The 15,622-nt window shown below is 38.1% G+C and overlaps 1 protein-coding gene across 1 annotated transcript in view; it reads right to left on the reverse strand.

Moving 5' to 3' along the window:
* Positions 1-15,060: 15,060 nt before the first annotated feature.
* Positions 15,061-15,622, reverse strand: part of LOC149798131 (uncharacterized) — a 31,759-nt gene continuing 31,197 nt past the window's right edge. The window contains exon 4 of the mRNA XM_089963223.1: positions 15,061-15,337. Within this exon, the coding sequence (XP_089819349.1) occupies positions 15,156-15,337 (182 nt within the window). The 3' untranslated portion in view covers positions 15,061-15,155. The remainder of the gene's footprint in view (positions 15,338-15,622) is intronic.

Consider the following 15,622-nt stretch of genomic DNA (forward strand, 5'->3'; position numbering starts at 1 on the left):
ACGAGATCGAACTGTTAAATGTTATCCAGGAGACATGTTTGATTTTATTAACGAAATAAGTAAAAACGATCCTGTATCAGTATGGTTGTTTCAGTCTTGCGTGGAAGAAAAAAATCAATTTGATCAGTTTGTGAGACCAAATGGCGTTATTTATCGAACAAATCCTCTTCACGAGAAAATGAAAAATCTTGCACTGCAATATACTGATGACACCGACGAATTATTGAGTAACTGTTTTACTGTTCCGTCAGTTGCGGCTCATTTTGCTAGAAAGAAAAATTCGTGGAAACCAACTCGGTTTGATTTTCTCAATGACATAATACTGAGTTGTGTCGAATATGGACACGGCGGACTATGGAATACTAAATACAATCACAGAGATGTTATTTCAATTGATATGGTTGCGTGTTATCCCGGAGCGTGGTTCTTGGATACGGAGATTGGTCTGTGTATTTTGAGCGATTCGGTCATCCGACGCACGAAATGACGCGAGTATCGATAAATGGACCATTACCGGATTTTGACCTAACTGGATTTGCTCGTATCGAGTCATTCGAAATGTCTAAAGGACTCCATGCAATTTGTTATGTTTGGTTTGGAAAACATTTTTCAGAAAAAATGTGGACACCAATAGTACTATTACGGTATATGCTTGATTGCACGATGTTAATATCGCTGACGATCAGCGAAGCAATTATATCATATCGAAAACAAACCGAAGTTTGGTTACCACATTCGGATGAAACCGATTCGAAGGATCTTGGTAGAAAAATAATTGGCAAGTTTACCCAAGGAGCAGCATATGATCACAGACGACATTGTACAAGATTGATCATGGACGACGCTGAGTTAGATTTTATAATCGCTGATACAACGAACAAGAACACGTTTATAAGTCGAGAAACAGTTTTCTTGTCAAATGGAAATAAACTAGGTACCATTGTGAGCTACATGGACGGTGAGTCACCACAGTATACTCATTTAGGATCATCGATGCTCGCGTATGTTTCAATAAATCTATTATCGATGATAAATAAGGTTTCTACGCATGCCGTCAGAGTTGCTACTGATTCGTTTTATATAAGTAAAAAACATTCAATACTGTTGGAAAAATTAAACATAGGCACTTATGCATCGTGGGGTTCGTGGAGAATAAAAAAGGAATATATGCTCGATTATTCCGAATCCGCTGATGTTGCGGTTAAAGATATTTACTGTAAAAAATATCAAACGTTGACAACTTCGTTGTTACCATCGGTATACGATCCAATAACTAGACACAAAACGGTTTATCTAAACGGATCTGGAGGTTCTGGTAAAACCACTCGAGCTATCGAACTATTTCAGAATTCAGATATGATCGTGCTAACACCCACACATAGACTCGCGCGAGAGTTGAAACAACGCGGTGTTAATTCCTGTAGAGCACTTGATGCAGCGTTGAAGGAATTTAAAAAATTAATCAGACTACAACCGAATAAAATACAGTGTGAAGTAATGCGCGAGATAATTTCAGAAACACCCATGAAAGACTTTCTGCAAACGTGGCGACCAAACGATTTGATAGTTGTAAGTAGAAAGATAGTTCGTGATACACTTCAGCGGGAGTTGTTTCAGTTACAACGAGAAAAGTTTCCAACGTTGTCAGTTCCGTTATGGTATCGACCAGCAGATACGCGACGGCAAAATATCGACGTTGATATACCAGGACAGATCGAGTCAAGGAAACAGAATCTTGTGTTGAATGATATTGTTGCAGTTGATGTTGATGTTGTTGAAGATGCTGTACGTGCTGATAAATCCCCGTGGACGCTTGGATAGCGATGACGATTCATTCATCTCAGGGATTAACTATTACTGATACAGTTGTTTGGATCGTTGATGATCGTATCGAATGGTCGAACCTAGTTTATCTTGCAGTGTCTCGAGTTAGAAAAATATCTCAATTGAGACGAATCGTCATGGACTCGTCAGTGATTAGTGATGATATTGATGAATGTCAAAGCGATATAATAAGAAAAAAATTATCTGGTTATAAACAGTGTGTTAAAAAAACAAAACACGATTCTGATCTTGATGTTGATTTTATTAATGCGCTGAAACAACAACAGAATAATCATTGTGCAAGTTGTAATTGTATAATGTTATGGCGGTATCTGAAAAATGATCCAAGACAATTTACCATAGATAGAAAAAATAACAATCTTGGTCATACACGAGAAAATATCATGTTGACCTGTCTTGAATGTAATCGACGTCGTGGTGCTAGTTAAGTGATTTGGGTGGTAATTGTGTGTCCTTAGGAATTACTTGTAATTGTTCACGTACAAATCGGGGCCCCGAGTGGCCGAGTGGTCTAAAGCGCTCTTCGTTACGGATCACTGCCATCTCACCTCTGTCTGCGGCGGTTCGAGTCTAAGATTCAGCCAATGTGGGCATGTGAGAAAGCCTGCCAGTAGCTTCTCGTGGGTCGGTGGTTCTTTCCGGGGTTTTCCGGGTTCTTCCTCCACCATTAATACTGGCCGCCATGTATAGCCTATCGTGCTGAAAAATGGCGTTAAACCACACAACAACAACAACAACAATCACGTACAAATCCGCGTTGAGGAGCAGCCGAATCTAGTCTGTAGATTGCGGGTCTACCTGAGGATCTTGTCACGGTGGATATCTTATGCGTGGTAACACTCCAAATAGGATCAGTTGCTCTTTTTGTACCGTCTTCAAGTTCACCGGGCTCGTATAAATACCTAACAGTGATATTACCTAATAATGGTTGTGCTGGAAAATCACGTTGTTGTGTAGGTATATTCTTTTTTGTAATTGCATTAATAGGTTTCATGTTGGTTGTTCGAGTAATCTCATTATTTAACGCTGCTATCACATTTGGTAATCTTGCAACCCATTCACGAGATCTTTTATCCTGAATCAATTCCTTCACGTATTGATATCCAAATAACCGCTCAGCAAGTGTTCGATTAAATCTTTCAACAATTGCCTGATCACGATGAATTGCAGTATGTCCTCGTCGTATTTTAGTATTATGTTGTTTCATCAACGATGATACTGGACCAAGAAATTCCTTGCCAGGATCAACTTGTAACAGCTGTGGCCATCGTAGACCATCTCGTTGATAAATTCGTTTAAAAGCATCGGCTAACTCAGTTGCTGTTTTCGATGATAGCGGTTCTGCATCTTTATATCTACTTGCAACATCAACAACAGTTAGCGCGTATTTGTACGTTTTTCTACGTACAGTATCATGTGGTAAAAACAGAATATCAGCTTGATGAACCTCATTAGGAACACTGACACTGAAATGTGCAAATCGAATTTGCCTAGGACGCGGTAGATAAATTTGCCATATTGCCTGCCTGGACAACCACGTTTTAGCAGTAGAATGTTTAACCGCTGCTGCATCAGCGAGTCTACTAATTGCTGCTTTACCCTTCCAGTATCCAATTGGTGAATAATAAATCGATTCCATTTATATATTACCAGCCCCTAGTGCTAATTTACCCTTCATCGCGGATCTTACTAACCAATTAGCTAATTTTTCTTTGATATTTTTATTTTTTATGGAATTCAACGCATGAATTAATTTCACATCTGCAATATGCCTACGTTGTAGATGATTGCTTTTATTCGCAACATCATGCTCATGACAAGCTCGATCAATAGCGTTTATTGGTTCCTCGCCTGGTTTTGGTTGATCCTGATTATCAAGCCTGATATCGGGTCGAGTACCAGGACCGCAATAATTATATCCTGGTAGATGTTTTTCTCCTGCGTATTTAGCCCACTGAGTACCTGGAAACTTTGACATCAAATTAGCAATATCACCACCGCGCTTATTAGGTAAAAACGAAAATTTCTTTCTACCGCACACAGAACATTTTCCACCATACGCTATCTTTTTATTTTTTGTTATAACCGTAGCTAAATCAGTGGTTGGAGTTTTAACTTTACAGCGTAAACAATATAAATTCATGTTATATTATATATAGATATATTTGATTTCTCAGCAACTCGGCAGCGAGAGCCAGTTAAACACCATCCTGCGCTACCGAATTTCATCAGAATGATTATCATAGGACCATCTGGATCGGGTAAGACGCAGTTATTACTTAATCTGATAATGAGATGGTTAAAGTGGGATAAATTGTATTTGGTAGGCCCGTCAGTTGATGATCAACGATGTTATAATGTACTTAAGGATTTTAATGAAAACGCGGATAACGATGTTATCGAGTTTATAACCGATATTGATGAAGCACCATCGGTTGATTCCATAGACGGATTTATTAATAATTTAGTTGTATACGATGATGTGATGCTGGACAAACAATCAAATCCAGCTAGGATTTTTTCTCGAGGTAGACATAAAAATACCGATGTTATTTATGTTACTCAACGATACACACAAATACCAAAAGTGATCAGAGATAACTGTAATATTTTAGTTGTGTTTAATGGAGTTGATACACACACGTTGTGAAATATTCATCAAACCTGGTGCAGCGGTGACATGGATATAATTAAATTCAGAAACTTCTTTTCACGAGCGCAAACTACTCCGCACGGGTTTATAACAATAAATTTGCACGATCCTAGAACAAGATATCGTATTGGACTTGATAAAATATTTGGATAGATTAATAGCAGCAGAGGGGGCGATGACCCCAATTAAGGCGTAATTTGCAGAAAAAATCACCAACGACAGAGTAATACGTCGACGCTTTTTATTTTCGATCGTTCGTTTTCGACGTTTCGACGCTTTTCAGACAAAGGTCTGTTCGCCCCCTCTGCTGCTCCCCGTAACTCTCGCGGAGGTGGAATTGCTGTCATCACAAAGAACTCCATGATCAAACGTCTTCACCACACCACAACATTCAATTTCGACGACACATCGTTTGAACTAGTCCAAACCACACTCACACTGGAGCAAAGGTCAGTCCATTTTTTTCTGCCTATACGGCCCTCCTCCTAGTAGAAAAAGCAATCTGACTGAATCTATCTTTTTGGAGCAGTTTCCGAATCTCCTGGAGTATGGAAATTCGATAGGTGGCAACTTGATTATTCTTGGAGATTTCAACTTTCACTTTGACTGTCTCGGAAACCCAAACACATCAAAACTCCTAGATTCCATTGATGTTTTCAACCTCAAACAGTCAGTTAACAAATCCACCCAAAAACATGATCACATTTTAGACTGGATTCTTCATAGACCTGATGATAATATTATACGGTCATCCCTGGTATCCCATGACCATGCATCAGATCACCCCTGCATTATATGCCATCTTGACGTATCAGTCTCTAACCCTTCACCTTTATCTGCTACTAAGAGAAACCTCCGTATGATAAATAGAAGCAAACTAATGCATGACATCCAAGCAAACCTAACAACTTGCTTACCTCCTACAACAGAACAACTGTCATGTGATGTGATTTTGATTTTTAACGTAGCTTTAACAATTTTTCAGTCATATCGCTACGATGTCTGCAATGTGGCAGTTTATAGTGATGTCTAGCACTGGGGCATCATGTCGCAGACATGTAGCATGATGTCCCACCCAGTCACATTATCCTGACACCGGGCCGACCAGTCCTAACACTAACTTCTTAATGCTGAGCGCCAAGCGAAGCAGCTGTTAGTACCATTTTTGTAAGTCTTTGGTATGACTCGGCCAGGGATCGAACCCACGACCTCCCGCATCCGAGGCGGACGCTCTAACCTCTAGGCCACCGGAGCGGTACAGAACAACTCGATAACTGCCTGCATGCATTGCTCGACAAACATGCCCCAGCTACCAAGTGCAGAGTATCAATTCAGAAGTGTTCTCCATGGTATAGCAGTGTCAGGGACCAGCTTCGCACTGCTAAAAGAGACCGCCTTAAAGCTGAGAAGCTTTGGCTTTCCACCAGACTCACTATTCATAAGCAAATCTATGAAGCCGCTAAGAAGAATGTCACAAATATAGTCCATGCAGCGAAATCAGCCCACTACCATACTAAGATCATGGAAAGTTCTAGCTGCAAAGAGCTCTTCGAGATTACTAACAAGCTAATGTCAAGGAACAAATCTGCACCACTTCCAACTACCTTCTCTCCAGTCGACCTTCCGGACATGTTTGCAAATGTCTTCCGTGACAAAGTACAAACCATTAGAGATACCCTTGACACCACAGTTTCAACTGACTCGTCGCCACTATACAGTTTGGATACAGAATTTGAGCAGCAACCATTAGCAGCATTTGAACCTGTCTCTATGGATTTCGTACGTACAATCGTGATGAAGAGTGCACCAAAGTCATGTGAACTTGATCCAATTCCAACATCACTGCTGCTTGAGTCCTTAGATCCAGTGTTGCCTTCACTAACTGATCTTATTAATACCTCTCTCTCATCAGGGGAATTCCCATCATTTTTCAAAACTGCCATTGTAAAGCCTCTGCTGAAGAAACCATCACTAGACTGTAACGATTTAAAGAACTACCGCCCAGTTTCTAATCTCCCATTCATATAAAAAATCTTAGGAAAGGTTGTTCTAACCCGGCTTGTATCTCATCTGAATTCAAACAGTCTTTTTAGCAATGTACAATCTGCATATCGCCCTTGCCACAGTACTGAAACTACTCTTCTAAAAGTAGTTAATGACATTCTCTCTGGTTTGGATAGCGGAAAGATTACAGTCCTCACCCTCCTTGATTTGTCTGCAGCATTTGACACAATAGACCATGATATATTACTTCACCGTCTCCAGCATGTATTTGGCATTCATGATAAAGCCTTACTGTGGTTCAAGTCATACTTGGTCAACAGGACACAAATTGTGTCTGCAAATGGAATACAGTCCACTCCAGTTGATCTATGTAGTGGTGTTCCAGAGGGGTCTGTTCTTGGACCTGTTGTCTTCATTATATACGCTCAGCCGCTCTCAAGTGTCATAGATCATCATCTAGTGTCTCACCAATTGTACGCTGATGACACAAAAGTTTACAAATCTAGCCACCCAACTGAAGTTGATGCTACCATCCAAAGTGTAGATAGGTGCATTTCTGATGTGATATCGTGGATGACATGTAACAAGCTGCAGATGAATGATGATAAAACTGAGGCCATTCTGATCACAACACAAAGACGTTCTCATTCACATCCTTTATCTCAAATAATAAATATCAGCAACACCAACATTAAATTCACACAATCAGTACGAAACCTAAGTGTTACTCTGGACAGTACTCTCACATTGCACCAACATGTCATGAACATATGCAAGGCTGCATATTTTGAGCTGAGTCGCATCAGCTCCATTCGCAAATATCTTTCAGTTGATGCCACTAAAACACTTGTGTGTTCATTAGTACTTTCAAGACTGGACTATTGTAACTCAATTATGTCTGGTTCATCTCAATATCTACTCCAGAAACTTCAAAAAGTTCAAAACACAGCTGCTGGGATCATACTTAGAGTACCACGATCAGAGCACACATCCCCGCTGCTCTGTACCCTACACTGGCTATCCATTCGATCCAGAATCAAACACAAAATTTGTTCTCTGTGCTACGTTTCACTGACGGACTCTAGTCCAACATACCTATCCGACCTCACCCATGTGTACACACCAGCAAGATACTTACGCTCCATAATTAAGTATGGGAGCTATCTTCCCGTCAAACAGACGAAGCAATCCAGTTACGGGTAATCTGACAAAATTTGAAGACCTTTTTTAAAATATATGCACAGCCTTCAACGCCTGCAATGATAGCGTTTTCTGGCACATATACCATATGTTGTTTTTTTTTGAGGAAAATATGCATCCTAAATACTTATATGATTCAATCTTTACCTCTTGTGTACATAGTACCACTTTTCGTAACTTCTGAGATAGCCACCTCTTCGAAATACAACCACTCTTGTTTTTTCCTCTATATTCATCTTTAATTTCCACTTTAGGCAATATGTATGCAACCTACTGAGCATATTTTGCAACTGGTGAGCAGTGTCATCAAAGACAATTAAATCGTCTGCATGCAACAGTGAAAATGATTCTAAGGTTTCTACAGACACTCCCCTGTTTCCTTCAGCTAAAATAGGTTTCAAATCATTCCAAAATAAAGAAAAGAGTAAAGGCGTTGTTCATGTGCGCTTGAGTAAGAGAAGCATATCATATGTCTCGCACAAATTACATGATATACGTATCACAAATTAAATGATATACGTATCATAAATTACATGATATACGTATAACAGATTACATGATATACGTATCACAAATTACATGATATACGTATCATAAATTACGGCATTGTTACTTTTTCTTTACTGGCACATTCTTCGCCAATCTACTTTTTACTGTTATACTTCGTGTTAATCCTAGACTGACAAATAGGTCTTTAAAATGTGGCCTTGTTCTATGCCAGAAACACATAATGCTAGTAAATTGCCTTGTGACCCCAGGTAGACTAGACGTGTGTGTGTGTGTGTGTGTGTGTGTGTGTGTGTGTTACAATCCGCATATGTGTGTGTGCTATGGACACTAGTGAGATTATTCAGCGCAAAACATAAAATGTTAAACAGTCAAATTTCGAAACAACACACTACGGTACTAAAATGTTTTCTGAATGAGACTTATTTTCTCAAGTGAAGAAAAATGAACTAGTCGTCGAGTCTACAACTCGCACGTTCATCGTGTCATCGCCCACTCTTTCCACAAAAAAGGGAAGAAGGCTACAGACAAACTACATATAAGACGATGATCTGTTACTTATCTTTGAGTTTAAACGACACATAAAAACGACACATAAAAACGACATATAAAAACGACACATAAAAACGACATATAAAAATGAGTATTTAAACGACATATAAAAACGACATATATAAACGAGTATTTAAACGATGAGCTGAAAATATGTATGCTTAAATAATGCATGGAAAGAACAAGTGTAAATACAACGAATCAAGCACATTCGCTAGTCATTAATGGGTCGCCTTCATCAGTCCAAGTTTGACACAGGCCGATCGATACCTAAGGGCCTCAGACCAATAATGTCACAGGCAAAAAGGTATAAGGCAGGGGTGCACATTCATTTTCGGCCAAGGGCCAGATTGCATTTTGTAAGACCACTCGAGGGCCGCAAGCACTAATTGTTTTAATATAATTACTGTTTTCGGCCCAGATTTCTGTGTTGTTTTAATTTGCCGTGAGGGCAAATTAGGTCCGCGGATCATGCATCTGACATAAGGAATCTTGTCATTTACAAATGCCTAGAAACTTGTGGATATTCCGGTCGATTGTCCGTCCCTTTTCCAAATGCCACTAAAGATGAAATTCAAGCAGTCATAACTTAACATTTGTTTCAGTCATCTTTCATTAAATGTTGAATGTACGCTAACATAAATGATTACTAATTCACACGGGGTAAGTGTCAACACAGAATACTTTGATTTTATATGTGATAAGCTGAGGAGTAGATATGATTGTCTTTGCTGGGGGCGATAGGTCAATTGTATTCGTGCTTAAGCATTATAATTTCTAAAATGACCTCTTGACAAATTACCTTACTTTACCTGAATCACCACCATCAGCGATAACAAATGAGGTACGGACGTACGAGTGGATATTATGCACGTGTTTGCATGTGTGTGTGTGTGTGTGTGTGTGTGTGAGAGAGAGAGAGAGAGAGAGAGAGAGTGACTGCTGGGTTAAACGTGTTCACGTATCAATACTTTTCAGTAAAAGAGTTTAGAGAAATGGAAGTGTTCATACACACATACATACATACATACACACACACACACATACATACATACATACATACATACATACATACACACACACACACACACACACATACATACATACATACATACATACATACATACATACATACATACATACATACATACGTACATACATACACACATACATACATACATTTATGACCTTGATATGATTATATTATGAGCAGACAGTCGCTTTCATTTGTCTATTTCTGTACGTTTTCATACCTGTATACATATAGGTCAGTGTAGGTGTTTAACAGTTTGGTTAGTTAAGTAGTACTGGTAAATGGCATGAAATTAGTATAACGATGCATAAATGGTAGACAATAGTGACCAAAATACAATGTAAGAAAAAGAGCAGTGAGTGATTATCTTTAAGGAATGAACGTGATTTTATATATATATATATATATATATATATATATATATATATATATATATATATATATATATATATATAGAGAGAGAGAGAGAGAGAGAGAGAGAGAGAGAGAGAGAGACAGACAGACAGACAGACAGAGACAGACAGACAGAGACCTTACAAGACTGACTTTACAGCGATCCATTTTTTCTGTATTCTTGACATTATTGACACTTTTATTCATAATACTTGAAGAAATAAAGATACGAATAAATTTAGAGTGAAAATAAAATAATTTATTTTACTTCTTTCTATTGACTCACAAAGATTTATCTGTGTACATAAAATTATCATACACCACTCACCGCATCAGTTAACCGCGCTATTTGATGATTTTGGATGACTACAATTAGAACAACAGCAACAATAACAAGTATTAAAAGAATAGTACCAACAATAACAAAAAAGTTTTAGCAGCAGAACGGCATCAATAACAGCAACAGCGTGAGACAAAAACAATGAAAACAGCAGCAACAACAACGATGATAATAATAGTTATTTGGGAAAGGGAGAATATTAAACATTCAACAGTAAAGTTACGAGTATGCGATTTCTCTTCTTTGGATTTTCTTTTTACTTGCACGACTATTTCTGTGGCTGGAAATATCTGATTACATATTCCATGGTTTCAAGAAATAAGAAGATGACTTTGAATGTTGGTGAAATAAAGATTAAATAACTCGAACGATATGAAAATTAAAAGTCTGTTCTGTTCTGATACAGATTTATTAATATTTCCTCAAACCCTTGTCGTACCGTGTCTCTCTAAAAGGATCTCAAGATCATACAATGACGGTGATTCGGTGTAAAGAGAGGATCTTTCCTCACACATAATCGTGTCGTACCGTGTCTCTCTAAAAGGATCTCAAGATCATACAATGACGGTGATTCGGTGTGCAAAGGGAGGATCTTTCCTCACACATAATCGTGTGTAGTCGGAACAATTTCGGCGGGTACTTGGGTATTGTGAATACATTGTACTTCTTGTCTGCTTACAATTTAATGATTCTAGAAAGGACCAAAGATGGAAATGTTTTTTTTTTTTTAAAGAAATTAAATGCAGCAGACTAAGCTTATCTTTTCCAAACAATGCGGATGGTAATTCTTCAGGTTTTGTTTTTAAGAAACTTTGCCAGTCAGGAAAATAGACAGAGAGACAAAAATGCAAAATGTGTGCTAACTACCAAAAGAACTGTGCTGTCTACAATGTTTGCAATAAATAATATTTTGGCCCGTATTTTTAAATTTAAGTGAGGATTGTTTTAAATTTCTCCTCTCCTTACCGTTCCCTAAGAGTGGAATGACATGTTTTATGTTCAACCGGATGCCCGCTTTAGTGGCAGTTAAAGAAAGCGAAAAAACAAAAACAAAACAGAAAACAAAGATACAAAATTTGTGGTAAAGGCCTGCACATTTTATCTGGTATCTTGTTGAATTGTCGAGACCAGAAACTTGGTTTATATGTATACTGAGCAACATGGAACATATCAATGAAAATAATGTACATTGAAATTTATATTTTTGTCGACATTTTTCCTCTTTTTGCGGCTCTCTTAACTTCACAGAGAATTTCTGTGTAAATGTATCTCTTCTGTAAAAATAACAATGTTAATATGCAATCAAAGAAAGGGGACTCATGGTCGCTGAGTTGTCTAAGGCGCTAGCTTTTACAGATCATTTGCATCTCTCCTCTGTGAGTGTGTTTTCACGTCTGCGTTTCCCAGGGTCATTTCGGGTTCTTCCTCCACCAAACATCTTGCCGCCGCGAATAACCTAGCATGCGCTGTGGAAAAATGGCATTAAACCCCACAAAGCCGAACAAAGCCAAACCAGCTTACGATAACTGAATCAAATTGTTTGTTTCAAGCGAGATCCAATAATGATGGGAAAAGCAATGGAAAAGCATCGTAATAAGGAACGTGTACATTGTCGGAAAAGTGTATATCTGAATATGATCTGGTATTATAAGGCACTTGAAAATGAATAATTAAATAAACACATAAAACTATCTTTATTGAACAAGACTATATGAAACGTATTTGCTTCTTTATTTTTCTCTTTTCATCGGGAGACAATGAACATATTTCAAGAATTATGTATAATTAATGTAACACATTCATGCACGGCTCTCACATATTTGCGTCAATATATACTCTGCCAATATTTGCTCGCAGTCTTTCAATCACTCGTTAAATACATTTCTACGTTTGCTTGTAAAGCAAGTTCAGTGGGTACTTTTTATATGATAGTAGAGGCTTTCATAATGAATTTTCTTTAAATAAGTGTCCTTTTTGGGGGGATTATCCTTTAGCAAATGTATGAGAGAAACAGACTCCATAAAAAATAGTTAAAAGTAGTCCACATGTCATAAAACATTTAGGTTTCTTTTTGTAAGTGTATAACGAGTATTATAGCGAGAGCAGCTCAAGCGGCAACATTATTATTGTAATGCCTATCTCCTACAGAGCGATCCAGCCTATAGACTTCAGGATGACTCCTCCCCCCACCCCGCTATCTTAATATCACTGCCACAACCGTATAAATTTGATGGTAAAATGCCAGCTGAAGAAAGAAAGAAAAAAAAAACACAACAACAACAAGCAATGAAAACCCACATACAAATATAAACAACAAAATAATACTTTGAGGGAACTGTATTAAATGAAATTAAGATGAAATGTTCTGCAATCTCAACTCTTTAACAACTTTATTGTAGAATATATAAATTGTATGTAACATATATGAATACATTCCAGAATTCTTTACTTGTAGTGGGTTACTAGGAACCACGTGAGCAGCGTCACAATACACGTGGCATCGCAATGCAACCCATCTCATCTGCCACTCTTGTGCTGGTTCTTTTATCCTCGTTCCAGATTGGATTTTAAACCGTACAAAGGAAAATATAGCATGATCCAGTCAAGGTGTACGTATATTAATGCACGGAGACATTGTGCAAAGTTTTAGGTCCAAACAGCCTTACGGTAGAAATATAATCTGAAAAAGTATGATCTGTGAGGAAACTGGGTCCAACCAAAAGCCATTAACTACTGTGTTGTTCTGATTCCGGTTTCTGGTCCATTACTCCTTATGAATACTTCAGCAGAGAATGTAAGATTAGCCTATTGAAAAATGAAATCAAACATGGCAGAGAAGACCAATTTTTGTTTTAAAAAAATAATTTCTTGTATTAAAAAAAGTCATCTTCATTGATACTGAAACCCATTAAACGCAATAATGCTTCCTTTACACATGCGAAGAAAATACACGGTTCCTTAACCAAAGCATTTCATGATGTGCCGCAATTGTTTTTGTGCTTCCATATTATTCTTCCACTGTATGTAGCAGCGCCAAATCACTGATTTCAGCCAGCACACACATGCATAACTGAAGCGGTACTAGTTTCTCCTAAAGGCCCGGTCCTAGGGCAAGGCGAACAAGGCAACCGCCTTGGGCCCCGCGCTTTCAGGAAATCGACTCCGCAGTGCAGTTTTTTGCTTGGGACCCTGCCCATCGCTTGCTGCCTTAGACCCCGCACATCCTAGGACCGGGCGTGTTCCCCTATTTGATATTATGAAAGTTAGATATATTTCTAGACCCCAGTCTTTAAAGACGTAAGAAATTGCAATTTCAGTCAATAGTACTTACAGAAATGTTGGCCTAAAAGATGGTTGACAGTACTTTTCAGGGGAGCTAAATCTGACTAAAACTAACACATATACATTTTTGTATTTCTTTATATAATACTGAAGAAAAAATACACTTATTTATTGGATGCTCTGGTTTTGTGAGGCGAGTTGTGAATACAACTTAGCCAACCACTTCTACTCGTGTACAAATGCTACATTGTGATAGAGGGCGGATTGATATACGGAGATAAATATAATTTATTAGTACCGTATGTAGCTAACAATTGATTTTATTATTCCCGATATTTGTCGATCGAATTCCCATTAAAATAAAACTGCTGGCAATAGTTGCACTAGGCCGATAAGTCAACCCCACAAATCAATATCGTCACGGGTGAAAGGCTAATTTATCGGCATATAAGTTGGATACAAAATTCTTTTACTCAATGTTGCCCAGCACTGTAAGGCAGGCGTGGCTGGCATACAGAAATTATAAAGCGATTACAAGATTCATATCCATTACCATTTAACAACATTTTCTTAAGTGTTCAATTTTATCAGAAAATTTCAAGCGAAAAACGCTGCTGATTTTTTCCCTAAGCTAAATTTGGTAATAAAACGTTAATTTAAATGGCTCTAAGAGAACAGACCACACATTGTGCCGAACGTTGCAACCGGCAACTAGCACCGTATGTACTAGCTCAAAAGACGAGTCGAACTACAAACTACACAGGCCCAGATCTGCCGGCACATTATCGCCGCCAGATCTGGGTTAGTGTAGTTTCTTAGGAGTAATTAGTAGAATAAACAACATGGACCATAGGATCCAGGCGTGTTGTGCTACGGTCGATCAGGATCTTTGTTGTTTGCAGTTTGACTCGTCTTATAAGGGAGTATAACCGGTAAATATAATACCTATTTGTCCACACTGCACTGTGCAGAATGCACATCCGCAGCTGATCAACATTTTCCAGAAAGAACACACACACACACACACACACACAGACAGACACACACACTATGACAAAACCATGGGTTCTTGATAAAGGAAACTAACATAACCAAAAGTGCCAGAAACTTAAGCAACTGTATTTTTCACACATTAACATTATTTGGCATACAGTATAATTTTTACACTGTGATTTAAGAAAATCGCTGAATCATGTTAGAATGATAAGTAACGTATTTACATATGAACAAGGTTGACAAATCAACAATGAATGGATCCCATATGCTTCTTCTTTAATACAGTTTGAAGAAAACTTCAAAATCTCAAGAACAAACACAAGGAACTGAGAAGGCAAGGACACGACTTGCTATGCCCGATTTCCGCTGCATCTTTGATTGCATGATTCTATTGTTTTGAAGTTATTTCCGTTTCCGCCGCAACCACCATAAATAAATTGTTTACACTCGCCCATAGCATGGTCATAGTAAAATCGGCGGAAGTACGCTCTGCAATTGCCTGTCTCGGGTGATAGAGAACATACGTCTTCGTCTGAAATTGGACAAAATAAAATATATTAAATTTGAAATCTCCACTCCAGTTAACAGTATGATAAGCAAATGTAAATGTAAGCAAATGTACATTTCTGGGAACATTTATACTTCATGCCTCTCCCGTCTGAGTATAAATCAATCAACCAACCAATACATCCATTCATCAATCTATCATTCAAATAAAATTGTAACTTTTAATGTCTCTGTTTCTTACTATTTTTTCTTTCTAGAGATTATTTGATCCTAAAAGTGATTTCGCCATGAAACTAAAGGCTAAGACCAG

The sequence above is a fragment of the Sinohyriopsis cumingii genome, chromosome 6 (assembly GCF_028554795.1).
Source record: "Sinohyriopsis cumingii isolate HCF-2022 chromosome 6, ASM2855479v2, whole genome shotgun sequence".
Taxonomy (NCBI): Eukaryota; Metazoa; Mollusca; class Bivalvia; order Unionida; family Unionidae; genus Sinohyriopsis; species Sinohyriopsis cumingii.